The 27,275-nt window shown below is 33.0% G+C and overlaps 1 protein-coding gene across 3 annotated transcripts in view; it reads left to right on the forward strand.

Annotated features, from left to right (window-relative positions):
* The first annotated feature begins 28 nt into the window (after window positions 1–28).
* Window positions 29–27,275, forward strand: part of LOC134691225 (protein MCM10 homolog) — a 49,224-nt gene continuing 21,977 nt past the window's right edge. The window contains exons 1-17 of one of the 3 annotated variants that reach the window (XM_063551589.1): window positions 29–151; window positions 5,600–5,642; window positions 6,902–6,991; window positions 7,898–8,203; window positions 8,613–8,753; window positions 9,371–10,114; window positions 10,410–10,589; window positions 10,822–10,953; window positions 11,739–11,853; window positions 12,632–12,785; window positions 13,205–13,363; window positions 14,617–14,756; window positions 20,901–20,981; window positions 22,265–22,360; window positions 22,938–23,108; window positions 23,681–23,760; window positions 24,086–24,288. In XM_063551589.1, the coding sequence (XP_063407659.1) occupies window positions 5,636–5,642; window positions 6,902–6,991; window positions 7,898–8,203; window positions 8,613–8,753; window positions 9,371–10,114; window positions 10,410–10,589; window positions 10,822–10,953; window positions 11,739–11,853; window positions 12,632–12,785; window positions 13,205–13,363; window positions 14,617–14,756; window positions 20,901–20,981; window positions 22,265–22,360; window positions 22,938–23,108; window positions 23,681–23,760; window positions 24,086–24,288 (2,799 nt within the window). In that variant the 5' untranslated portion in view covers window positions 29–151; window positions 5,600–5,635. The remainder of the gene's footprint in view (window positions 152–5,599; window positions 5,643–6,901; window positions 6,992–7,897; window positions 8,204–8,612; window positions 8,754–9,370; window positions 10,115–10,409; window positions 10,590–10,821; window positions 10,954–11,738; window positions 11,854–12,631; window positions 12,786–13,204; window positions 13,364–14,616; window positions 14,757–20,900; window positions 20,982–22,264; window positions 22,361–22,937; window positions 23,109–23,680; window positions 23,761–24,085; window positions 24,289–27,275) is intronic. The other 2 variants (XM_063551606.1, XM_063551597.1) reach the window with 2 other exon arrangements.

Here is a 27,275-nt window from a genome sequence, read left to right on the forward strand (position 1 = left end):
AGCTTTCTCCTTGAAGATTATATATACGAAAATTACAAGATTTTGGATTTACCTTCTCATAACTTTGGCGGCAAAAATTGTAAACAAACCGAAATAAATTTATCCAAAAAGTTTGGCCAGAAAGTGATACATGATCGCAAATCAGGTTTTTGTAAGATCAATTTACAAATAATGCATTATAAAAGACTGGATTGGGTCTATTATAAATATGAGGAGGGTGCCACTTGAGAAAATCTAACCCAAAAATCTAAAAAAGGCTAAATATAATTTTTATTATTTTAGAAATAATTCCTTCATGTCAAGCTCAGTGTAAAATATCGACAAATACAATTCCTACCCATGTTAAAATGAGCATAGACTATGACATGAAGGAATTATTTCGATTCTAACATGACAAATACAATATATTTATAGGTCAAAGCATACGAATATACCGTAAATAGATAAAGGAAGATGTGGTGTGTGCCAATGAGACAACTCTCCATCCAAATAACAATTTAAAAAGTAAACCATTATAGGTTAAAGTACGGCCTTCAACACGGAGCCTTGGCTCACACCGAACAACAAGCTATAAAGGGCCCCAAAATTACTAGTGTAAAACCATTCAAATGGGAAAACTAACGGTCTTATCTATCCTACCGTAGTCTAAGATCGTTCATCTTGTCAGTTCGTTAGGTATTTGTGTTTGAACTTAACACACAGGGAAACTCCGCATTGATGTCACTACGGTACTTCTGGCGTAGAAAAACAGTGCAAAATACGTTTTTTCTGCACTTTTGAATAAAAAAACATTTCTTAAGGTAAGTTTTCATTGTTGTTCTCAATTATTGCCAAAAAATGCCAATTTTCTAATGCCCGTTTCAATCCCAACTTCCGAATATTTAAAAACATTCTAGAACTTCACAAAATCCCATTTCCGGCCTCCATTGCTTTGTGTACATTCCATTCAGTGTCATCAATCTTGTGGCAGGCAATACAGGTCAAGCAAATCGTATTTTTAGGAATTTAAAAATGACATGCTCCTTACCTCTTTCTCGATTTTCCCGCGAAAAAAAACCCAACCAAAATGAAAGGAAAACTATATGAAAAAACGATGTCCATGCCATAATTTTGAACAGGCATATAGAGTTGGTTAATAAGAAACAATTTACATTTATTGTTCATAGAATTTTCTTTTTATTCATTATAAAAAGATCGATATTCTGACCATCATGACTGTAGGTAAATATTCATACAAAATTCCCTTGATGTCTAAAGGGATGGCAAAAAAAGATCTTTCCTGTTGAATAAAACCCAGAACTATTGCAAAATATTTTGAAGCAATATCCCAGAAAGAAAAAACGTAATTGCCGTAGACTGAAAAATCCCCTAATTGACAGTAGTGCAATTTGATTGGATATAACGAATTGACATCACGTGATTTTGACGCCATTGAAATTTTAATGTAAACAAACAAGGTCAGAAGGTTCCGTATGGGACATCATCGTACATTTAGTTACTGACACACAATTACGAGTCATCAAGCTTGCCAATGCATGGTTATAAAAAAATAAAGCTAAGTCTACAGAAAAAATAAGAAAAAAAATAGCCTTAGTATAACGACTTATCATTACACCTGGATATATATACAAAACGAGAAACACGTAAATATAACACATAAGACTGTTTGGCTGTTCCCATTTCCTCCCGCGGAGTTTGTATATTACATTTCATATTTGACTAGTTTAAAAACTACGACCAGGGTAAATATATGTTGTTTGATAAAAATGAAGAATGAAAGTTTATGCTTGCTGCTTAAATGTAAATATTTAAAAGGATAACGATGGAAATAACGTTAATATAAAAAGTCTGTTCGCATGTGTCAAACATATTTTTTGTGCTCATTAGAACATGGCTTTGTTAACAAAGCGTAATAAGGACGTCATGTTAGAATTGCCTATAAAAATAGGGGTGTATCCTAGTCCAAATAATAATGACATCTGGCAGGCGTCCCAGAAAAATAATAAAACAGCCTTGCCAGGCATCCCAGAAAAAAAATTAAAATAGCCTTGCCAGACATCATAATTATTTGGACTAGGGTGTATCCCAAACCTTGATGTCAGGGGTGGGAGGGGAGCAGTGAGGATGGAACAGCCCAGTTGGAATTAGGGGGGGGGAGTTGCGCAAATCATTGTTTCTGACATGGACTTTGGGAGCATGTGCCTCCCCTGGTAAATATGGCTCTGTCAAATATTTTGATTAAAAATTAAAGACCATGCAGTTGCAGAAAGAAATGAGTTTTAGATACTAAATAACATTTTCCTTAAAATTTTTCACTTCAGCACTCTCAATACTGTCATGACTGTGTTCACTAGTGTTTGGTTTGATGTTTAAAAACACTGAAACATTTGGATTTATTTGTATTGGGTTTATTGTAGAAATTTGTAATTGGGTTTCCTTCATGACAAATAATTCAGGCCAATTTTTTTGGTGCATGACATGTATGTGGAAATGTAAATTTTATTTTATACTAAGATTAACACAGTGTTTGGAGTATGATAATCAGTACTCTCTGAATGTACTGTAGGTATTTGTCTTTCCATTTTTGTAAAAGACCCAAGTTAGTTTTGTTTTTTCGCAATTTCATTTACATGTATCTAAAATTTGAATTCATCTATATATATATTTAATAGATTCAACTATTAAGAGAGTGTTATTTGTCAATGTAAAATGCAGCTGGGTAGGAATTCTCTGCTTGCCAACTTGCAAAATGGGGATTGGGAGTTGGAACTGTGTTTGGCAATACTAGTTGATCTAGATTAAGACAGGAAGGTCTGAAATCTTATTAAAGACTCGTATAATTCTGTAACATATTCACATGCTTACATTGAATCCCTAATATTGAAACTTTTAATATAATGGTCATTTATTGTTCATACAATTTTCCTTTAAAGTTTTTAAGCTTTTGTTTTCTTTGATGAAAATGGCAAACGAGTAGGTTCGAATGGCCCTCTTTTTTACCTTAAATTTCAAATTAGGATTTATTGACCAATATCACAATTAATCCTAGCTACCTGTAATACATAGACTAGATAGGAAATGAGCTGTTTTGTGGAAAATTTACATTCCAGCATTCTTCTGATGACATCACAAACAGTACTCATTTTTATTTTCCACGAAAAAACAATGAAAAGTAGTAAATTTAGCATAGATTATTGACAGGAAACATAGAGCGCATATGGACCATAATTTGGTATTCGGCCTTTGGTTTCTTTTTGTATCCTTTTTTATAAGTTCTAAAATTTTAACTTTTATTTTGTGGGTTGTGTTGGTGTTAGAATAGTATGAATGGAACAATTGAGTTTTTCGAGAAAAAATTAATACATTTTGATTCACCGTTTACGTGACAGGAAACCAAACAGGAAACCAATCTTTATTTTCTTTATTTTGCACAATATAATTCAAAAGGCATAAATAAACACCATTACTAGTGTTACTTGCTTCATGTTAATATTTAAAATCTATTTTCAATGTTTTATTAAAGTTTTTTTTAAACGTGACAGGAAACCATAAGAAACCGAAAGCATTTTTTTAGTTTTATTTTATTGCAAAATCTGCTTAAAATAATTTGAACAGTGTACTTTTTCTTAAAATCCATCTTAAATGTAACAGTATTATAAAACTCCTAAATATGTGCTTGTTTTGAAAACAATTAGTAGTAGTACAATTTTTTCAGAATTTTCCATATTTTCTTCATTGATACAGGATACCATAATCGTTGTATCTTGATGTTTTGGCCAAAAAAAAATATTTATATTTGGTTTTGAAATTCCAGTTATATAAAATTTATTCTAAATCATTGGCAATGTAAAATTCTTTAAATCCAGTAAAGAAAAAAACTTTTAACTTGGAATTAAAATCTTTAAAATATGCACCATGTGATATTTGTGACCTGTACACCATCTACATGGTTTCCACATTTTAACCTACTTTAGTGGCCTAAAATCAATAAAGTACTTCCTTTTAAGTCATGCCTGGTAAAAGTTTACTTTTCCTTTGACATGTTTATTGCGTTTCTGAAAAGTGTTTGCAGAACATGAATAAAAAAAAATAATTAAAAATTGTGACAAAGTTACCAACTTTGTACATTCCAAGTGTAACGGTATATTAACATGCATTTTTCATTTAATTATCTTTATTCACCTAAAATATCCAGTAATATTTACTGCTGAAGCAAAATCAATCCAACGACGATTGAATTTTCCAAGGACCCTTTATATCGTTATTGGGAAACGTAGTGTGTTTAAATGTCGGTCAAATCTGAAATCGATTTTGTCAAGTCATTGGGCATTTATTTTCACACAAGATCGTATGTAACATTATGCACATAGGAAAAATAATAGACCCCCGGCGCAATCTCTTTGAAAATTGTATTTTCCTTTTTTAAACAAATCGAAACAAGTGTACAGATTATGTTTGCTAACATCCCGTTGGAAACAAAAACAATGTTTAGAACTAGTATATCGTATGTCCGGCTGTAAGGGCGTGATCACATGTTAGTCACATGTTTCATGTATGACCGGAAATGATTAGAACTTAAGGACAAAAACAATTTTAATAAATAACTGGACTTCTGTTTCGTGTGAAATGTAACGCATAACGATAACGTCATTTTCTTACTTAATTATTACGAAGATCAAAACAAGAATGTAAATCATCTCTGATTTACCTGTTTGAACATTTCGCAAGAGTTCATATTTGCATATTGTTTTTAAGAATTCTATTACAACAAAGCAGATTACATCATCTAAAATTTGCGTTACGAAATCGGACACAAAAATCACGCCACTGTTCTTACATCTGCTACATAAATACTTATAGTTCTCGGCATTTTCTTCTCACTGTTCTTATTGGTCGATGTTCTTTGTTATTTGAAAGCAAAAGTTACGAATTTGCCGGTGACAATTATCTATAAATTAGTCAGCGTTATGCTCTTCGGAAGCAAAAAGTAACGCGAGAAACGACACAAAAATACGGTTGTAGAATCTTTGAAATTCGTATATTTCAATTTTTTTTCTAGGGAAGAGTAGCTTACACTTGTATGTTGATAAAAATAATGGCATCTTTAGATGTAGTTACAACTTTTCTTACAGTAATTCACATTTTATCACTTTTCTATAGTTATAGGAAACGGAGCCCAATGCAAATTATGGTCCATATATACGTGGACAAAAAGATCTTTGAACAGCAGGTTTGTAATGACATGGTACATGTTTAAACTAGAGTATTTAGTTTGTCGACGCCTGCGCTCTATGTTTCCTGGTCCTAAATTTGGTTGAAATCTGGCCAATTTTGTCAAATTTCGCCAAAATCTCTTATTTTGACCTATATTGGATGAAGAAATCAATGCTTTAAAATAAAACTTTGATACAAAAAGTTCTATTTTACTTTCTGACATGTCTTGAAGACAACGTAAAACATATATTTTATAATTGGGTCCAAATACAGTCCTTACCGAACTTACTCCTTTGTCCATCAAGTTTGTTCACATTATTTGTTGACTCCGTGGACTTGGATCTCTAATATTGAAATAAAATCATATAATTTTTATATTTTTCAGATTCAAAAGTTATATTAGGGAAAGAAAATCTTTCAAATGGATGGTATGATGCATTTACCTATATTTGTTATTATATAAAATGGTATAAAAGTCTAAAAAAATAGATTTTAGAAGATCTGCAATTTATGACTGGCCTACTTGGAGTAGAGGAAAAGTTGCAATACTCTACTTTGCTTCCTGTTTAATCCTAAATTGTCAAGTCATGGCATGACAACAAGAACAATGAAAAACAACTTAAAATACATCCAAAAAAAATAATGTATAAAAATATTTCAGGAGAATGACTACAAATATACTTTGAAACTAATAAGTATCCAATATTCATCACTGCATTTTTTGTTAAGAACATATTACACATAAGGTCAATTCATCATGTTATTTATTTGCCTTTTCTAAAAAATCATCACTGCATTTTTGTTCAGTACATACAAATGTATTGCACATTGGTTATGCTAATTCATCATGTTAGGCCAAAAAAATAATATATGTCTGTTTAAGGTTACATCATCTAAATAAATAGGGTAGGTACATGTAGGTTTGTATTTCCATTTTATTTTTTTGCGCCTTGATTTTGAGTTGTGCGGTCCATCTTGCTGTAGTCCGAGTTGTCCATGGGCAGGGTAACCCATATTTTTAATGATTGGATTATTTCCCTTTGTTATTGATTGGAAAAATGTTTATTTCAACACACACGAGTTGCGAATTTCCTTAAAACAGCTATCATATTCATGATTATGAACATTGGGATGTATCAGGCAACACTATCTTCACTTTTAACACAAGTTCAGTTTATATTTCAGTTCACGGTGGAAATTAAAGGGTCTGCCCTCAAAATAGGGTCAGTCGGGTAACCGTAAACAGACATATATTTTTTTTGGCCTTATTGTTGTTGCCTTTCCTAAATACATTTTTGTTCAGTACATACAAATGTATTGCACATTGGTTATAATGCTAATTCATCTTGTTATTGTTTTTGCCTTTCCTAAAAACACAGTCTTTTTAGCAATATTTAAGAGTAGTATATGATGTAGGATGCAGTAGTTGTTACTATAATGTCATATAACCCTATTTTCCCATTTAACATAGTGGTTGTTATCAAGAACCAAAAAACCTCTTTGATACAACAGGTGTTAAGGCCATAAAAAGATGACAGTTTATGTACAAAGCCTAATGTTTTTATGAGGGCTTTCCCAAAACTTTCGTTTATTTACGAGTTGTCTCATAGCAATCATACCACATCTTATTTTTATAAATCTGATTGTAGTCTTAAATTGAACAACTATTCTACATTTTGCTTTCTAGAAGAATGTGACCTAGATGCTTTAACAGCACTATTAGAGGATTCTGACTTGGAAGAAGAACCAGTTGAAGCTAATAATGCCAACTCTCAAGGTATATACAGACAATATAAAACAGTACAAAAACAGATTAAAAAGTTGTCAAATACCTACATACATGTACTGTACCTCAAAGATAAGTACATATGATAAATTTAAAGAAGATGAAAAAATCATAGACATGTTTGACATGTTTGAAGATGTATGAATTTCATTTTATGATTGAAAATATTACGTACCAAGATTTTTGAGATTACTATAAAGAAGATGATGATGATTACAAAAATGGAAAATGGAAATAGGGAATGTGTTTACAAAAATGGAGAATAGAAATAGGGAATGTGTTGGACAACAACCCACCATAAGAGGAGAAAACAGCAAGATTAATGATTGATATTAAGAATTCATTTTAGATAAATAGAATTAGATATTCAGAGAGAAGAAAAGTGCTAATTCTTACAATATGAAAATTAACAGTGAAAAATTGAGGTTTCAAAAAGCATTTGCTTTTGTTGTCATCGTGTATGGCCAATTTGTGAATCGTCAAATCAGAGCACATGTTTTCAATTCTACAAAAGTTTCAAGATCAAGTAAAATTATGTGTTTGCTAGATTTTGTATTGAAAATTAATTAATTTGATTAAGAATTCCTCAAATGCAATATTTATATGGAGGTTTAATAGATAACCCTTTACTTAGAAATTTTTCTCTGCTAACGATTGCGCAACAGGCTATACAGTCATAAAACTTTCGAGCAAGATTTTTGTACTCAAGACTCGAAAATCAGTCAATCAAAATTCAGATTTTGTGATTTGGTGTTTCGAGCATGATTTATGTACCCCAAGCACTGAGCAAAGTTTTATGACTTCAACCCTAGGTTACATACATGACATACACATATTATGATTCTATAGTAGTCATTTAAGGTGGTTGTACATTACTTTTCCAACATTTATTTTCAGATGATAATGATGATGGTTGTGATATAGATGAGATTACTGCATTCCTTGAACAGTCGGATAGTGAAGATGACACTGAAGTAAAGACTGACATAGGAACAAAAGTTACACAACAGTCTAATAAAGATATCACTTCATTCCTTGAACAATGTGATAGTAAGGAAAAATCTGATGTTAAATCAGACAAATATAGTGGAACTGAAACTAAGCAATTTGATGATAATGAAAAAAATGATCGAAGTTCAAAAGATACTGTTTCTGCAAAACTATGTAATGAATCCAAACAGAAAACACAAGACAAATTGGAAAGTATGTTATCAAATTTTTTTTTGCAATGACTTCCATAGCTCAAACATCTGAAAATTTGGTTCAAACTATCTTTGGTTCATAGGAGTAGTCCCCTTTTAATCCTAATATGAAACTTAGCACGTTTTACCATGTAAAATATATGAATATTGATATACTGCAAGCTGTATGATGAATCACACTTAATCTGGAAATTGTGTCTAGATTTGGTGTGTCATTGGAGAAATACACAAATGTGTCAACCAAATTTACTATCTGTAAATACAGATATTTTAAATTTGAGTAATGATTTGAAACTATATGACTGTAAATTGTTTTACTTAGATGACATTGTATACAGCTTTGTTGATTAATCTTCATTATGTTAGTCTTGTCAATAGAAGCTTTGCTTTCAAACTAATATCTTTTGTAGTCACAAAGGGTACTGAGGATCAAGGTCATGAGAGTGATGATGGAGGTCAAGATTGTGGGAATGATGAAGATCAAGATTGTGAGACTGATGATGAAGAACAAGATGTACTGGAGAAATCTGTTGAAGTTGACAACATTCAAGGTTTTTATAAATCTTACTGAATAAAATTTTAAATGATCCATTATTGTGTAATAATTTAATTTTGGATGTAACACGTCTTCTGATTGGCTGACGTTATTTTGTTATGAGCACATAGACATAATTTAGTCATATGACTGTGACGTCATCAACGTTTTTTCATGGTTTTCTACGGTTTAAAATGGAATTTAGAATTAAATTATAAGAAATGACTGTAATATTTTTTCTGTCTATTCCAAATAACATAAAAAATGTGCACACTGTTAAATAACCCGCTACACATGTTATTCAGTGTGCACCAAATTTTTTATGTTATTTATTCATAGACAAAAAAATTTACAGTCATTCCTTAATAAATATATAAAATATGCCAAGTTAGGATTTTGACCGACTTTATGGTTCAATTATGGAGTAAAGGGGGTGGCGTCAAAAGGCGTCACTATGGAGGAAAGGGGTAATACAGAATAAACATGGAGTTCATTATAAAACTTTCAAGCTCAAGAAAATATGCATAAGTATGCATATTTCCAAGAATAATTCAAAGTTGAAATAATAGCTTGTTTTATATTCTAGTTGAATTTTAGCTGATGAAAAATGTGTTTTAAATATTATAATTTCAGCTGAATTACTTGAAATGCAAAGAAAGATGCAGGAATTACAGAATAGACTGGCAAAAACAAAATCTACAACTCCTAAAGATTCACAGAAAAACAGAACTTCAAAATACAAGTCACCGAGTGCTAAGCAAGATACAAGACGGTCTGATTGTGACAAAGAAACTATTAGTTTTAAACACAAATCACCTAGTGCTAAGCAAGATACAAGACTCTCTGAATGTGGCAAAAAATTGACTAGTTCAAAACACAAGTCACCTAGTGCTAAGCAAGATACAAGAATGTCTGAATGTGGCAAAGAAACAATTAGTTCTAAGCACAATTCACCTAGTACTAAACAAGTTGCAAAAAAGCTGGATGATTCAAAACATAAAACCCTTCACGGTATAAAGGATGTAGGAAGTAATGGGAAAAAGATGAAAATTGAGAAAGATGATGGTATGGATCTAAAATCTCTTAGAGAACGGGAAAGTTTGAGCAGGGATCATAGTCTAAAACCAGCAAGAAAAATCTCAAGTGGTGAAATTGCAGATAAAATGAATATGAAGAAAAAGCTAAAAAGCGCTGCTTCAGATTTAAACCATTCAAAATCAGCAGTTACATCAAATAAACCTGAACTTAAGGCTAGCAGACCAAATGATTCAGAATCAAAAGGTGCTACCTCAAAAAATACTGGATCAGATAAACAAATTGAGAAATCTATGGTGCCTAGTGGCATACTAATCAGTCCAACATCATCAGCAAAACCTAGTGAGTTTATCTATTGAAAAATAATTCTTTATAAAGATCACATACATTACTTCTAAGCAAGGTGAACAAGTAGCTTTTATTTCTTCATGTAAACAAATTTAAGTTTCCTGATAAGAAGAGATATATATTGCACCATGTACAATTACTGATAAAGGACAGAAAAAATAATTTTCTCTTTTTCTAGAGTTATCAAATTGGAAAATAAAGCTCATGTAGCTAAAGAGCAATGCATTGATAAAGATGATTGAAAAAGTCCGCATTTCTATTTTAATTTATCATTTTTATTTTATGATAGGACTGACTTTGTCAGAAGATAATGAGAATCCATTTTTTGGGCCATCTGAATCTACATCTGAGGAATGTATAGAGGATAAAAAACATGAATCTAAATCTGAGGAATGTTTGATGGACAGAAAGACATTAGAGAAAAGTTTGTTTGGTGATGATGACAGTGATTGGGAGCCTATGGAAGAAGGTTTGTTTCCATTAATATTTGTGTGAGAAATTTCTTTTTTGTTGAACCTGAGAATTTAAGTTGTGATAGGGATCTTTGATGTCAGCATCTGCATCATCATTTAGGTACAGTCTTGTTAAAAAAAAACATTTTCACAGCAGCCGCAATATTCTTAATTACCACATGTGATTAGACAAATTACTGTTAAATTTTATAGTTTTATCTTTAAATGCAACCTTTAATTGAATTGCAGATGACAAGGTTAAACTTAGTGATGAAGGTCAAGAACTGAGAAAGATGATAAAGGATCATGGGAAGGTTAGACAGTCAAATGTCACTTCAGAGGAGGTAGAAGCAATGAGAAAGAAAGCACAAAAAACTACTTGTAAGTTATCTTTTGAAAACAAAAATCTCCAATGATAACAGTCAAATAACCTAGACATTTTTTTTAAGAACTCCATTAGAAAATAAGATATTCAGATATATCCATTTATCATCAAAAGCGAAATTTTAAATGTTTTATAGGTTAAGTTTTGTTGTACACTGATAGTTATTTCTCAAATAAAAGAAGGTCATGTGCACCCTTAAATGGATTTGAAGTACAAGGATTGATAATTGTCTTTATTATCTAACTTGCATGTTAGATTTTGCTATTGTGTAGCAAAAACAAAGTAAAAAAACCTCATAGCAATCCTTTTTGTAAGTTTCAGTGATATTTATATTTACTAAGACTATGTGAAGACTAAGAAGTGAAGTAACCCCTTGTTTGTTTTAGAGGTCTATAATTTTTTAGAGGTGGTTTTCATAATAGCTGGTTTTGTGATGATGCCATCTCATTAGAATTACAGTTCAATGCCCAAACAAAAAATCCATTTAATGTAGAACAAAATAGTTATGAGTTTTTTTCATAAATAATAATAAATTAAACAAATAAAATTGAGAATGAACATGGGGAATGTGTCAAAGAGACAACAACCTGACCATAGAAAAAAACAACAGCAGAAGGTCATCAACAGGTCTTCAATGTAGCGAGAAATTCCCGCACCCGGAGGCGTCCTTCAGCTGGCCCCTAAACAAATATATACTAGTTCAGTGATAATGAACACCATACTAATTTCCAAATTGTACACTACAAACTAAAATTATCTTAAAAACATTTGTCATTTGAAGGGAAACCAAAAGGACTTCCTACAAATTCATCAACTTCACCTACTGGTAATCAGAAATCAACGAAAGAAAATGATGATCCCTCTTTATTAGATCCTTTTTCTGGTATTAGGATTGTGTAAGTTTTATTTATAGAATGCCTTCTGATGGAATTGCTAATTTTATAATTTTACGAAAAACATCATTTATTAAGAGTGATTGCATGGTGTTTGATTTGAAATGTTAATTTTGTTTCACTGCAACTAATTATTATGTCACAGAAATTGAGAAAAGGGGAATGCTTATCTGGCAGCTGCAATTAACTAAGTATATAAATTTTATATTTCAAAAGATAGAACTTACTGTACATCTAGTAAACAGATGCCTTATGTTCTGATTTTTTTGGTCAGTCATATGTCACTGGTACTTGACCTAATTGTCATTGTTCAGTGGTTGTAGAATCATTGCAAATCATTCATTTATGTCAGACAGGGTTCATTTAACCTTGACAACATTTTTATGGTTCTTGATCAATGGTAAGTTTTCATGGTTCATAGGTCTGTTTCTCAAATACTCTAGATAACTATATATTTAATTTATGGAATTTTGTATGCATTTACATGTTTATCTGGCAGAGATCTTCTGACTTTGACCTCATGTTCATAAAGATAAAGAGTGATACTGGTTGTATGTGAAACCTGTAGTAAGAATTTAAAGACTTTTAATACAACATTGAGAGATCAATATTTTCAACTTTTGACTAGGAAAATGGGTATTTGATGGTTAGTTAATTTATTTTGTGAAACTTCACTTTTCATGAAGTTGAAAACAACCGGAATTCACAAACCACAAAAAAAGTGTGGTAAATCATTAATTGTAAACTAGTTGATTGCAGAATGAAATGTTTTTATTTGCAGAAACCCAAAAATTTCTAGTTTGGAAATGAAATCCAGAATGAGAGATAGAAAGTTAGTGAAGATTTCAAAGATTGATAGAAGGGTTTCTGAACATGACAATTGGGTAACAATAGGAGTGATTGTTAGTAAAACTGATCCACGACAATCAGCCACGGTAAGTTACATTATTCATGTATTTCATGGTCCTAATATACATTGTTGTAGGTATATAATTTGATTTTGTGGTTTTACAAAAATTGGCATACAAGCTTTAATATAAAAAATTACAATTCGTTGAACATTTAAATTCATATTTTTTTATACTAAAAAAAATGATATTCTAGGAATGAAAATGATTCCACAGTACTTACTTAAATATTTTGTACATGCTGAAAATTAATGGCATATCCCTCGAAACCTAAAGGATAAATTCATAAAGCTATTTACTGTTGGATGACTTCTTGTTATTAATAAATCTATATATACCAACTGTACTTACCTGCTTAAATTAAGAAATCTTTTGGAACTAAGATGATTAATGTTTATAGAATATGTATAATAAACTCAAAAAGCAAAATATATTGCCTATTTCAGGGTAAAACTTATTGTATCTGGAAACTGAGTGACCTTCAAGATTGTGATAAAAGCATTTCTTTTTTCCTATTTGGTGAAGTTTACAAACAACATTGGAAGAATGAAGTTACTGCTGTTGTAGGAATTCTCAACCCTAATCTAATGGACAAGGCTGAAAAGGTAGGAATACTCTGTATTATGCCATTGACTTGATAGAACAGGTAGTTAAGCTGAACCTTTATCTTATGGACAATGCAGAACAGATAATTAGCCTTTATAAGTTTATGAATCCTAAATCCTGTTGTCAGGAACAATGCAAAATGAAATATTTTTAGACCCCTAAAATGTACTGGAGTCATGGATCACAACTAATGCCGGGTGATGTACTGGCAAGGTTGGGCGGTAAATACCACCCCCGGTATTTACCAGTGGTATTTACCGGTATTTACCGCCCCGGACAATACTCCCCAAGTGGTCAATACTGGCAAATACTGGTCAATTGAAATTTTCATGGTTGTTTCTACTATTAATTGAAGTAAAATCTTGATAAAAAGTCAAATATAATGTGTCAGCTTATACAACATGTACAATTAATGAATTTGATAGGTTTTATTCATTTATAACACTTATTCTTACTGATTTAGTTTTTATGAATTATGATATTGCATACTTAAGATATATATATATATATATACAAATTTATATTTTATTTCAACATGTTTAAATCAATATATTTTTATTAAAAATGTATGATTTTTACAGGTAATTAAAATTAAGGTAAATAAAACTACAGGTAAATGAAGTTACATGGGTCTTTTTACCTATTACCTGGTATTGCTAGGTGTGAAAATTTAATTACTAAAACAACAGCCTCCAATAAAAGTTGACAGTACATGGGTTGAAAGTAATAAAATTGATATATGAAGGCCCCCTTAAACAATAAATTATTTCCTGTCTATAGCTATTTAACTGAGATAAAAACCTTCTTCATGCTGGAAATGAAAATTTGAAGCAGGGACAAAAAGTTTTTTTTCTTTTACTATTATATTATGTACACATTAATCAATGTAGATCCCTGTTTGAATTTACCATGTTTACAATAGAATTAGAAATGAAAGCATGAAAATTGATTTGAACACTTTCTATATAAATTAACTATTAATTGTAATTATAATTGACCAAGTAGATAGTGTTTTTTATAGTAATGACCACTCAAAATTTCAATTGACCCGTATTTGCCGGTATTTCCCAGTATTTCCCGGTAAATACCGGTATTTACCACTGGCATGGTCAATACTAGTATTGACCGCTTTTTTGCCAACCTTGTGTACTGGAGTCATGGATCACAACTAATGGTGATGTACTCTATATATTTAGTTTCAGAATAATAATACATAACAATCAGCAATTCAAAGTTTCAGGGTTTTTTTCAGGCACAGAATGACATGGCCTTCACTGTAAATCATCAAGCACAGATAATGTTAATGGGTTACTCTAAAGACTTTGGTAGATGTGCTGCTATGAGTGGTAAAGGGAAGAACACAGGGAAACATTGTTCTAACTTCATAAATAAGTAAGTTATGTATGAATGGAAAAGTTTTCTTATACTCTTTCATAGCAGATTTTGTTATCAAATTGAACTGTTGGAATATCCTCATGTTTCACTGTGTAAGATCATTTTGACACCTTTATATATATTTGGGTTTTATTTTGCCTGGTAAGGGGATACAAAACACCTAAGGGAGTTAACTCTTAAGAATCAGCTGAGTGTTTTAATCACATTTAGTGAGGAGAAATTATTCAAATTTTAAAGTAAATTTGGATTTTATTAGATAAATACTTACCATCATAAATTCTGAGTGTAACCCCAATTGCGTCATAGGTCAGATGGAAAATCCCAACTAAAAATAAACGTATTCTCACTGGTCCGGACATATACCCCTGTTTGCCCATATTCTTCCATTCAATTTCCTCAAGACAGAAAACATAAGGAAAGGGGATGAAGGGGAGGTGGGTGGGACCTATAATTTATGATGGTAAGTATTTATCTAATAAAATCCAAATTTACTTTAAAATTTGAATATTTTATAGCTATAAATACGTTACCATCATAAATTCTGAGTAACAGAATCTAACGTAAAGCTGAATCCCCTGTAACAGAAGAAACAGGAGGAAAGTTCAATCTTTGTGCTGAAACTATAGGTCCAAGAGAGTATAAACTCTCGGCAAAAGTAGCCATAGATTGGAGGTAGTGAGATATAAAAGAGTTCTCATTTCTCCAGAAACCTGCAGACAGTACCTCTTCCAAAGATGCACTGTTAAACAGAGCCCAGGATGTAGAGATACCCCTAACATCATGAGCTTTAACATTAAAACTATTTAAAAGTTCTGCCTTAGAAGAACCATAAGCTAAAGATATGCATTTGCATATCCAAGTAGAAATAGTTTTAACAGAAAGATCTGAGATTCCTTTTTTAATAGGAATAAAGAGTCTTGAGTTAGAAACAGAACGTAAACTACACGTTCTTTCCAGATAAATAGAAAGGATTCTTACTGGACATAAAAGTACAGAAATAGAATCGCTAGGGAGTGCAGGAATCACAACTGGTTCTGCACCCTTATCTGGAATCTGATTCTTTGCCAAAAAAGCAGGATCCGTTAAAAGAGTAACAGAAGATTTATCCCTGTTAAATCGAAGGCAAGCATCAGAAATAGAGAAGGCATGGATTTCACTCCTTCTCCGTCCAGAAGCCAAAGCTAAAAGAAAACAGCATTTATAGGAAAGAAACCTTAAATCTATTGTTTCTGCTGGTTCAAAAGGAGGAAGTTTTAAAAAGGATAAAACTAGTCCAAGGTCCCACTTAGGAACTAAAGTTTTTTGTCTTGGTCTTTCAAGACTAAAACTACGAACCAAAAGAGAAATATGTTCATTGATTCCAAAATCTGGGCCACCAGAAATATGAATAGTTCTTGAGATAGCTGATCTATATCCCTTAATAGTAGAGGGACATAATCCTTTGGATTCAAAAAGAAAAACTAGAAAGTCTGCTAATTGTTGTACAGTGACTTGGAAAGGATCAATTTCTCGCTCACTACAACAATCTGAGAAGATTGACCATTTTGCATCATAGACAATGCTAGTGGAGTCTCTGACAGACTTTGTGAGATGCTTGGTTGCTCCTTCAGAAAAACCTCTCTTTCTGAGGCTAACCCTGAGAGAAGCCAGGCGTGTAGATGAAGTTTTTCTGGATTTTGATAAAGAACCTTGCCCTTGATTTGAGACAGAAGGTCTGGTCTCAGAGGTAGAACTAGAGGACAAGCACATGATAGGCGCAGAAGGTCTGGAAGCCAAGACTGTTTTGGCCATGCTGGAGCAATAACTATGATCTTGCAATTTTCCCCTGCTATTTTCTGAAGTACTGGGGAGAGAAACCTGAAAGGAGGGAAGGCGTACCCGAACATTCCTTTCCAAGATAGGCTCATTGCGTCTACTGCAAAAGATTTTGGATCTGGAACCGGAGACACAAATGTTAGAAGTTTGTGATTGAGACTGGTCGCAAACAGATCTATCTGAGGTGACCCCCAATGAAGAGTCACAGCTTTGAAAACTACTTGAAGTAGTTCCCACTCCGTGTTTACTGGAGCAAGAGATCTGGATAGAGTGTCGGCTAGAATATTGAGGTGCCCCGCAATATGTCTCACCACTAGATGAACCTGGAGTTGAAAACACAGAAGGAGAATGTCTCTGGCTATCTGATAAAGAGAAGGTGAATGAGTTCCTCCCTGATTCTTGAGATAAGCTACAACTGTTGTGTTGTCCGTGGCCAGAATGACAGACTGATTCTTTAGAGACATTTGGAAATGATTCAGTGCAAACAGAACTGCTTTCATTTCCAATACATTGATATGCCCTTCCAAAAGATCTGGACTCCAGACTCCCGAGATTGTAAGCCCCTCCAGATATGCTCCCCAACCGAGGGTGGAGGCATCTGTGAATAATGTTAGACTGGGAACTTGAGGGGACAGACATAGGCCCCTCATTACATTTTCCCGTACTAACCACCATTAAAGGTGTGGAAATAAAGGCTGAGTGATTGGAATCAATGCTTCCCATTCTTGTGAAGCTGCAATCCATAACTTGTGTAGATAAAACTGAAGCGGACGAATGTGAAGTCGTCCCAATGGAATTACATCTGCCAGAGAGTTCAATAGACCCAGAAGTTGCAAGAATTGACGTGCTGTGACTGATTGAACCGTCAGGAATAAATGTATTTTCTGACATAGTTTTGTAAATTTCTCCTCTGGTGGGAGGACTAGGCCTACACTGGTTAGGAAATGTTCTCCCAGGAAGTTAGGAAATGTTCTCCCAGGAAAACAAAGTCTTGAGACGGAATTATCTCTGACTTTTTCCAAGAGATAAGGAAGCCTAGGGACAGAAAACAATTGATGACCAAATCTGTCTGAACCCTCAATTTGATTGGGCAAAATTCCTTGAGAAGGGAATCGTCCAGATAGGAATGAATCTGAATAGACAGGGAATGTAGGTGAGCTATAGCAGCCTGCATGATTTTTGTAAAAGCCAAAGGGGCTGTAGACAGGCCAAAAGGGAGAGCCTTGAACTGGAAAACTTTGTTGTTCCAAACGAAGCGAAGGTATTTCCTGTAAGTTTTGGAAATGGGAATGTGGAAATACGCGTCTGAAAGATCCAGAGAAGTAGTCCACATTCCCGGAAGGATTGAAGCCCTGATGGATCTGTTTGTTTCCATTTTGAAGTGGGGAACAATAAGAAATTTGTTCAGAATAGATAGGTCTATGACTGGCCTCATTCCTCCAGTCTTCTTTGGAACCAGAAAAAGACGGGAATAAAATCCCGGAGACAGAGTTAAGATCGACACCTCCTCTATTGCAGCTTTTTGTAACATAGTGTCCACTTCTACTGACAGAAGTTGACACTTGACTGGGTCTTGTGTATGAGACAAACTTATTGGAACTGCAGATAGAGGAGGTGGGTTCTTGAACTGAAGTGTTAATCCCCCTCGAATTATTGACAGCACATAACAGTCTGAGGTAATTTTCTTCCACTGATTTAGGAAAAAACTTAACCTCCCCCCTACTGGTATTGATTTTTGAGGAACTTGTTGTAAATTTTCCCCTGGGGAAGCTGTCAATAACGTACGAGGGGGCAAGAACCTAGGTACTAGACCCAGGTTTCTTGGAACCCTTAAAACCACCAGAAGGCTTACCTGAGCTTTTTCCTGAGTTATTGGGTTTGTTCTGCGGTTTGCCGTAGTTATTCTTCCTTTTCTTAGCAGAAGAAGGAGGACCACCTGAAGCAGAAGTACTATTAGAACTAGATGTAGTATTAACCGACCTCTTGCCATTAGTAACTTGTACACTAACTTTGACTGGAGGAGGGTTTTTGCTGAGTTCCTCTTGAACCCGCTGTAAGGGTAAACCAAACATCTTGTCAGAGAGTGGAGATTTCAGTAAAGAATCTTTCAAAGGCTCAGCTATAGAAATGTTTTCAAGAAACTCTGCTCTTTTAGATAGGGTGCAATTAGCAATAGAACCCATTAAAAGCAACTGAGATGAACCTAAAGCTTTATCCAGTTGAAGTAAGAAGGATCGTACTTCTGGTGGAACAACCGAATCTTCGCTGTTAAGCAAATGTCCGGTTGCAGCTAGAAAATGTTCGGCTGTGCCAAGAACTTGAGAAGCACTACGAAGGAGATTCTCAGTCTTTGACCAAACAGGTTGAGTGAGACGAAGACCATCTACTGGCTTTTTTCCCAATAAAGATGACATAGATTTGTCACAACTGGGAATAAGTCTACCCAGTGAAGAATCAAAGATATCAAAATCCTTGTACTTAACCTGATCAGTAAAGGATGACATTCCAAATCCTGAGATATTGTTATTAGAAACCTTTTCACTAGCAGAATTAGCGATACCTTCATTAATAAATTGTAAAGCAAAAGCCATATGGCCAGATTCAGGAAAAGAATTGTGAGAAGTCACAGTATCCTGAGAAATACCACAGGAAGCCTCAAAAGTTGAAGAAGGTTTCTTCGGCTTGGAAGGAGAGAGAAAAGGGATATGTGCTTCATCCCTCATCAAGGTATACACCTTATCCCTAAGATCCTTCAAGGAAGGAGGATCCTCAGTCTCCTTGGTGGGAGGTTGTTGAGCTGACTTAGAAGAAGGCTCAGGGGCCGTCTTCGATACCTTGGGAGAAGAAGAACTTTCAACATCCTCATCAGTGAGGAAAGCCCTTTCATGACTCCCAGGGGAAACAGAAAGCTCGTCATCCTCCCTCTCATCACATTCTACAGACTTAGCTGGAGAAGGTTGATGAGAAGAAACTCTATTTTCCAGTAGAGTCATACGACTGGATAGAGTATGGAATTCTGCCTTGAAAGACTCACCAAAGTCTAAAAGTAACTTCTGTAAACCATCCAAAGGTGATGCATGATCAGAAACCTGAGTACCATGTGAAGAACTAGAAGCTTGAGAGTCAGGTACGGTGGTAGAAGGAGCTACTGCAGAAGTCAAAGATACTGCTACGGGTAGAGCAGGAGCTAAAGGTGGTGCAGTAGCTACCCCAGAAGGGGGACCATAGAAATTGTCCCAAAAAAAAGGCCAAAAACCAGGTTGGTTTGGCATAAACCCACCATAAGGGTAAGACTGTGGCCAAGGTGGCTGAGACCATGAGGGTAAAGGTTGTGTGCCCGTGTTGGGAAGCATATACCCACAATAGGATAATGGGGGTCTAGAACCTGGCAAGTTCAAGCCCATAGCTGTACCTGGGACAGAACTAATAGTACCCGCTGAATTAACAGACCTAGATAAAGTATGAGTCACCGAAGTTGACGTAGGTACCCCCCCAAAATGCATGGCCGAACCTTGTGAAAGGGTCGGATAGGTAGCATTACCAGACACCGTTGTCGAAACTCCGGTCAATGTACTGGTAGTTTGGGGGGGACTTAAAGGTAGTGACCCATCTAAGAGATAGTCCGAACCAGGAATACTTACATACGGACTATTCAAATTAAAGTCCATAATAAATTTTACTTTAGTCAAAAAAAAACACAAATAATTTATTTAGAAATTTAAACAAAACAAGGGAATATATTTCCAATAAAATACACAATATATATGAAAAGCAATTAAGCTATTCAAAAAAAACTAAACACTTCTCTGTTGAATCTGTTTGATGTGCACGTGTGACCGATGTCGCAGATGGAAATTGAATGGAAGAATATGGGCAAACAGGGGTATATGTCCGGACCAGTGAGAATACGTTTATTTTTAGTTGGGATTTTCCATCTGACCTATGACGCAATTGGGGTTACACTCAGAATTTATGATGGTAACGTATTTATAGCTATAAAACCAGCTTTTCAACGGTCAACATTGGTGTTTGTCAAACTGCTGTATAGCCATCCAAATTATTCCTGTAAATTAAGTGGTTCAAATTTCTAGAAATTTTCCTATTTTATTGTAAACAGGTCAAAGTAAATATTTTGTCAAAACTTTGTGAGAACTAAACGAGCCAAATCTGTTTAGTCATAGTGTTTGATACCTACCCCCTTACAAGAAATGTTTTAAACCAAAATTGTGTGGCCACACTTGACATAGTTCCAGAACTTTAAAATTGAGTACCCTGTAGATTTATTTCTTAATATGACAATACATGTCTGATTTATTTTTATTATAGACAACAAGGAGAATTTTGTACATTCCATGTTCAGCGAGCATATAGCCATACTTGTTCACAGAGAACAGAGTTACAGGGAAGGTAATGATAAAGTAAACACAATATAGAAGTTCAGCTGTGGTCCAATAGAGTCTGAAAATTGTTTAGTTCATAAACTCATTTTCTCTGAAGTTACATGGATTACTTGCTTAATACGTACCGATTATCAGGTTATCTGCATGTTGATATTGTAAAATATCAGCTGGGAGACATGATATGAAGCTTTTTGTTGAGTGAGCGTAGCGAACGAGATCAAAAAGCCTTCATATTATGCCAAGCAGCTGATATTTTACAATATCAATATGCAGATAATCTGATAATCGATTTATCGGGCTATATTTGCGTGTTTTGGAAGTGTTTGCTTTGTTTCGCCAGCACACAAAAGATGACTTGATAAGTTCAGGTCAAAGTTATTAACGTCGGTTCAAACATTATGACGTCACTGATAAGTCCGGGTCAAAGTTATTAAGGCCGGGTCAACGTATTTGACGTCACAAAGACATGATACGGAATAATATTAAGAGCTGAACAGAGTGATATAGACAGAGGAACAACCGATAATTAAGTATATCTGCTTCTGTTTGAAATAAATAGCTAGGTAACTCAATTCAAATATTATGAATCAAAGTTTATTCAGACATTATAAACACTTTAATATAACTTCTCTATTCTGAAATATAAAGAATAGAAATTCATATGTAATATTATTATTTTATTAACCATATCATAAATGTATATTATCCTGATTTAGAGTAATTTCTCGCAATTTGATTGGCTGATATTGTCCTAATAAATTTCAGTACAATTTTTTATCACGTCAATTGGAATTATCTCCCTTATTTATTACGTCAATTGGAATTATCTCCCTTATACCATTGACCTAATGAAAATAATAAAAATTTAGTTGCTTTATAGTCTTAATATTTTAAATTTTTCACAGTTTCAGATTAAATATCTATAATATATTTGGTTGATATTGTCCTAAAATTGAATTTGAATATAATAATATGTAATATAACAAAATCAGGATAAATTCGTTACACAGTGTTCAATTGTCCTAATACAGAATTTATCGGGTCAATAAAATTCATATCGGGGTTTGGCTTCGCCTCACCCAATATGAATTTTATTGACCCGATAAATTCTCGTATTAGGACAATTGCACACTGTGTAACTAATAATATCACTATGTTGAATTCTTTATCATACTGCATAGTTTTCTACTGTGTTTTTAAGGCTATTCCTATAATATTTTGAAACAGAATTTAGTATCTATACTTTGACGTAATAGTAACAAGAATTCAACACAACTTTTAATTTGACAGTTACTCAGGAATGACACCAACTAACCACAAATATAAACCTCAAGATAAAAAAGATGGATTCTTCTTCTATCAAGGACAGACCTTTACAACTGGAAAGTAAGTTCTTTAGTGATACTTCCCTTTTATATCTCCCATTGTCATTTTTACCTTCAGCTTCTCTTTCTTATGAAAGATAGATGTATACAGCTGTATTTCTCAAGAGAATAAAATGGACAATTACAACCAGTTAAACAATGTTAACAAAACTTTGAAAACTGAAAGTCACAGAATCATTAAATTTCAGTTTAGCTTACTTAGAGAGAGCTTTTCTCATCATTCAGCCATATGTCATTGTCTGTGTCCGTCAACAAATTTTACAATTTTTGTTATAATTTAACTAGATTTCCAAAGGAAAATATCAGTTATTAATTTGGTAATGTATTTCAGGCGATCGGCTGCCAAACAGAAATTGTTTTTAATTCAGATAAGTTATCTCCTGTGACTAAATGAATGTCAAGTTCAATCTCATTCCTGTAAAGTACTTCCTGTGACTAAATGAATGTCAAGGTCGATCTCATTCCTGTAATTCAGAATGCAGAACAATAGGGATTAGATAATAGTACACACATTTAAGTATTAAAAATTACAGTTCGACATTCATTTGTGTACACACTATATTATACATATATTTTAGAAATCAAAGCAACAAGAACAATAAACACAAGATAACAGTGGATAAGTTAAAGCACCAGCAGGCTGTAAAGGGACAGGGTAAAGTGACAACAATGTCATTACATGCCATCGATCCTGAAGATATAAAGAAGTTAAAGAAACTTGACAATGTCAAGGAAGAAGAGAATCCATTGTAAGTATATACTCCTGTAAATGTTATCATTCATAGAATTATACTGAAGTGTGCATAATTGAAAAGTGATGCTCAATTTTAGAGATTTTATGAACTATGAAAGATTTGCATAGCTACATTCTAGAACTTTCTGGAATTCCACTTCATAGTACCTAGAGTGACTTGAACTCTTAAGTTCCAGGAGAGACTTAAAAATTCCATAGTATTAATAGTAGTTGTGAACTCAAACCAGGACAGGTTAAACCTTATAAAACAATGAGAAACATGAACTTTGTACCAGAAGAGGCAAAAAAATCCCTAGTACCAGGAGTAGCTTTCATCCAAATTACCACAAGTGGGTTGCGGCTTGAACTGCATAGTACAAGGAGAGGCTTGTACTCCATAGTACAAGAAATGGCTTCCATTGATTATACCATAGTTGGTTGTGGCTTGAACTGCATAATAACAGGAAAGGCTTGGACTTTTGCACATTTTTTGCCAAAGCGTTAATTTTGTCTTTTTTGTCAATGAAAGGCAGTGTGATTAAAAAAAACTTCAGGTTTTCTAATATTGTTTTAAATTCTGTCTTGCAGATTGGATATGTTAACTGTTCCTTCACCAGGCTCTATGAACTTTGTCAAACATCTCATGACCAAGGATAAAAAACCACAAGGTAAGGCCATGTAAAATATTCTTTTGAAAAATAACATTGTATATTTGTAGGGGGTAAAATCCACTTATCCTCCAGTTACTGTTAGATGGAGGTTGTCATTCTGAATCAGGAATTTGTTGGTATGTGATTTACTCATTAATTTTACCAAAGTTATTGTTTAAATTGAACATCAATCTAGGCACTCAATGCTGCTCTAGGGAAATTCAAGTTCGAACAGTAAAACAAATGTAATACAATATAGTTATTTCCATTCTATTGCAAAAGTTGTGAACATTTTATTCTGACATTACTTTGACTAAACAGGCTCTATAAATGTATTTTCAAGTGAATCCAGAATTTGGCAAGCCAATAATCGAGTCAATAACAGCAAAAGATTTGTTAAAACAACATAAACAGATGATGAAACAGAAAAGACAAGGGGGGATAACTTCTGACCCACTAAAGTGTACTCCAACATTGGGAAAAGGATTTACCCCTGGAAAAGATGTATGTTTAGAATTCTCTTCACAAAAGTCAGATTTCGCAAGGGTAAGTACTGAGTTGTGCCCCTTTAAGACTTAACTAAAACCAATTTTCTTCTGATTTTGTTGTTCTGAGTTATGTCTCTTTGCATAGTTGTGTTTGATGTCTGTGTGAGTGTTATTTTAATAGATTTTAATTTTTAACTCCTTGATATATATATATATGAAACTGGAAATTATATTATGTATTTTATCTATAAAAAAATAAATTAGTTAAGGAGGCTTGCAGGTATAAGATTTTCAGAAAAAAATTAAACATTTATTTTTCATTACAAATTTTATTTGTTACCTTTAGTAGTTGTTACTTTATCATATGGTACAAAAATTATTCCAAAAAATCAATTGGTCTGGGCCCCAGGTGACTTTTAAAATGTAGATATCATTGAAAAAGCTCCCTTTGGTGCAAAAATTCCAATTTTTGGCATTCAAATTGAAATTTCTTTTTTAACTCATTGGTGACCTATATTTTTTATTGTTGTTTTCGAATAAGCTGTACATAAACAAAATAATTGTAAAATTTAAGTGATTTCTGTAATTTAGTTCTGTTTTTATTTCTATATTACCGCTATTTCTCCTATTAATTCAACAGGAAAAAAGGGACATTAACAAAAATTTATGCTTCTTTCGAAGACAGATTGTGAGTGTAAATGAAAAGTAACCCTATTTTTTTATTTCATTTTGCTATTAAGTATAAGATAAAGTTCGTTTATAGAAAAATATAGCGAAATCTTATATTAAATAAAAAATATGATTTAGACCCCCTTAAATAAAAATTCCAGAAATAAATAGTAGCATCCATTTCTTTTTATAAATTATTTTTTTAAGTTTTGCTATTAAATATTAACTTACACTATCTAATTTTCTAGTATTTATTTATTCTCCTAAAAAGTAAGAATTTTGGACCAACATTTTCTAAAAGTGGTACATGTATATTGTTTGTCCACTGAGTTCTTTTTCAATTTAGGTTTTCATAAAAGATTCACAAGTTATGAGAATGGTAGTTAAAATTTCATAAATTTTGTTTAGGTTTAAATATACTCTGTCATGTTGACATTGCTTAGATTCTTTGTGTATCTATGGTCGTATTCCCATTGACATGATCTCAGTATTGTGTTAGTGTAATTCACATGTAAAGAAGTAGATCTGGTAAGGACCGATTTTGGCCTCAAATTTCAGGTTCATCTGAAGAAAGATTTTGACCACTTTTTAAACACTTAAATGTCTATTTCATTTGATTCAATTAGTTTATGTGAAAGATTTCAACTGAGTAGGCATTAAAAAATGATCCGATTCAAGCTCAAATTTGAAAAATCTACCAAATATGCCCAAAAATGTCACTTTTCAGATGGTTTTTGTCAAAAATGAAAGTGGCCGCATCCCTGTTCATTCTCAACCTATATATATGTTATGTATTATCCTCAAGTAGAACTTACATTTCAATATTAAGGATGAACACAAATGTGGCCACTTTGTTTTACACGGAAACCGTCTAAAATTTAACTAAAATGCTAGAATTGTGAAGATTTCAGTAATTTAGCATGATTTAATGGTGCTATTAGCCGATATATGTGCATTGTATTGCCAAAAATAGCCCATATTTATGTACATGTAGCAGAAGCATTCTACTGTCCAATAAATAACTAAAAGTTTACATTTTAACAATTTTATAAAACTGCTATATTTTGGGGCCAAAAATGGGTCTTACTGGACCTACTCCTTTAACGCAATTACATTCTCATTGATAAAAATCAAGTTTTGTTTACATGCAGGCGAAAGTCAATGTACGCCTGGTGTGGTTTAAGTGTACACAAAACAAGTTATATAAAAAATGAATTTTGCCATGTACATTTAAAGAAGAAACTTTTTGTTTTTATTAAAATTGATATTTATAACAATTATTAATAAAGTTGTTTATCAAATTATTTGTCTAAACTCAATATATTGCTTTGTTTAAAAAATACTTTAGGCAGCTTTATTAACCCCTTTCAAGACTCAAAGCATTATCATTGCCAAACATATAATTCATTTGAAAATGTCTTTCTGAATTGACTGGACGCAAACAAAAATATTTGTCACTGGTCTTTACTCAATCAACGATTCACTCATAAATGAATAAATAAATTGTTTGGATAATCACTCATAAATGAATAAACAAATTGTTTGGATAGTATCATAGATGGTGTAAAATGCACTTAGAAATAAAAAATAAATCATTAGTTTGCAATGTACCACCTATTCTTTTTATACCAAAGTAGTACTTGTGAAGAAGTTTCTGTACAGTAGTATTTGGTCATTGCTCTTATTTCAAACTTGTGGTAATTTTATTTAAGCAAAACTAATAAATTGAGAAAAACGCAAATATGTTTCACCAAAATCATCAACTCGCTATAATAAATATCTTTGAAATATTGCAACTTTGTGAATATATTTGTATATAAGCAAAATTTTCTCTGCCTACTTGTGGAAATGTAGTAATCCTTTGTTGCTGCAATATCCTCTACATCTCAATCCTTCTCCTTTGTCTGTGTGCACACTGCTGCAGCCAATGTTCTTTTTATTGCTTAATTAGTGGCGGTTCCAGGGAGGGGGAGGGTTGGAACCAAGGGTTCGGGAAACAGTCATATTTGCCAGTCTTGTCTTAAACTGAAAGTATTTTGTCCTAAACGTGTAGTTGGGATTTTAGGTCAAATTTTATTTTTCAACAGAAATAATTTCAGTCATTTCGTTGAGATTGAGTTTCAAAATGGCCATTTTGAACATATTTTTGTTTTGTTGTCAATTTTATTGGGACCCCCCTATCCTGTGTTAGGAACCCTTTTAAAAATGCATGGATCAGTCTGCTGATGATCGAGACATCTTTAGTATCTTAAAAGTACTGCAAATCTTCAAAATTGCTTTTATAACTGCTAGATAGGTTTTCCAAGAATATTTAAATACGATTCTTTGTTATGAGCATTTAAATGACATATAGTTATGTACAAGTAATTGAACCAG

This window comes from Mytilus trossulus, chromosome 1, assembly GCF_036588685.1.
Source record: "Mytilus trossulus isolate FHL-02 chromosome 1, PNRI_Mtr1.1.1.hap1, whole genome shotgun sequence".
NCBI lineage: Eukaryota > Metazoa > Mollusca > Bivalvia > Mytilida > Mytilidae > Mytilus > Mytilus trossulus.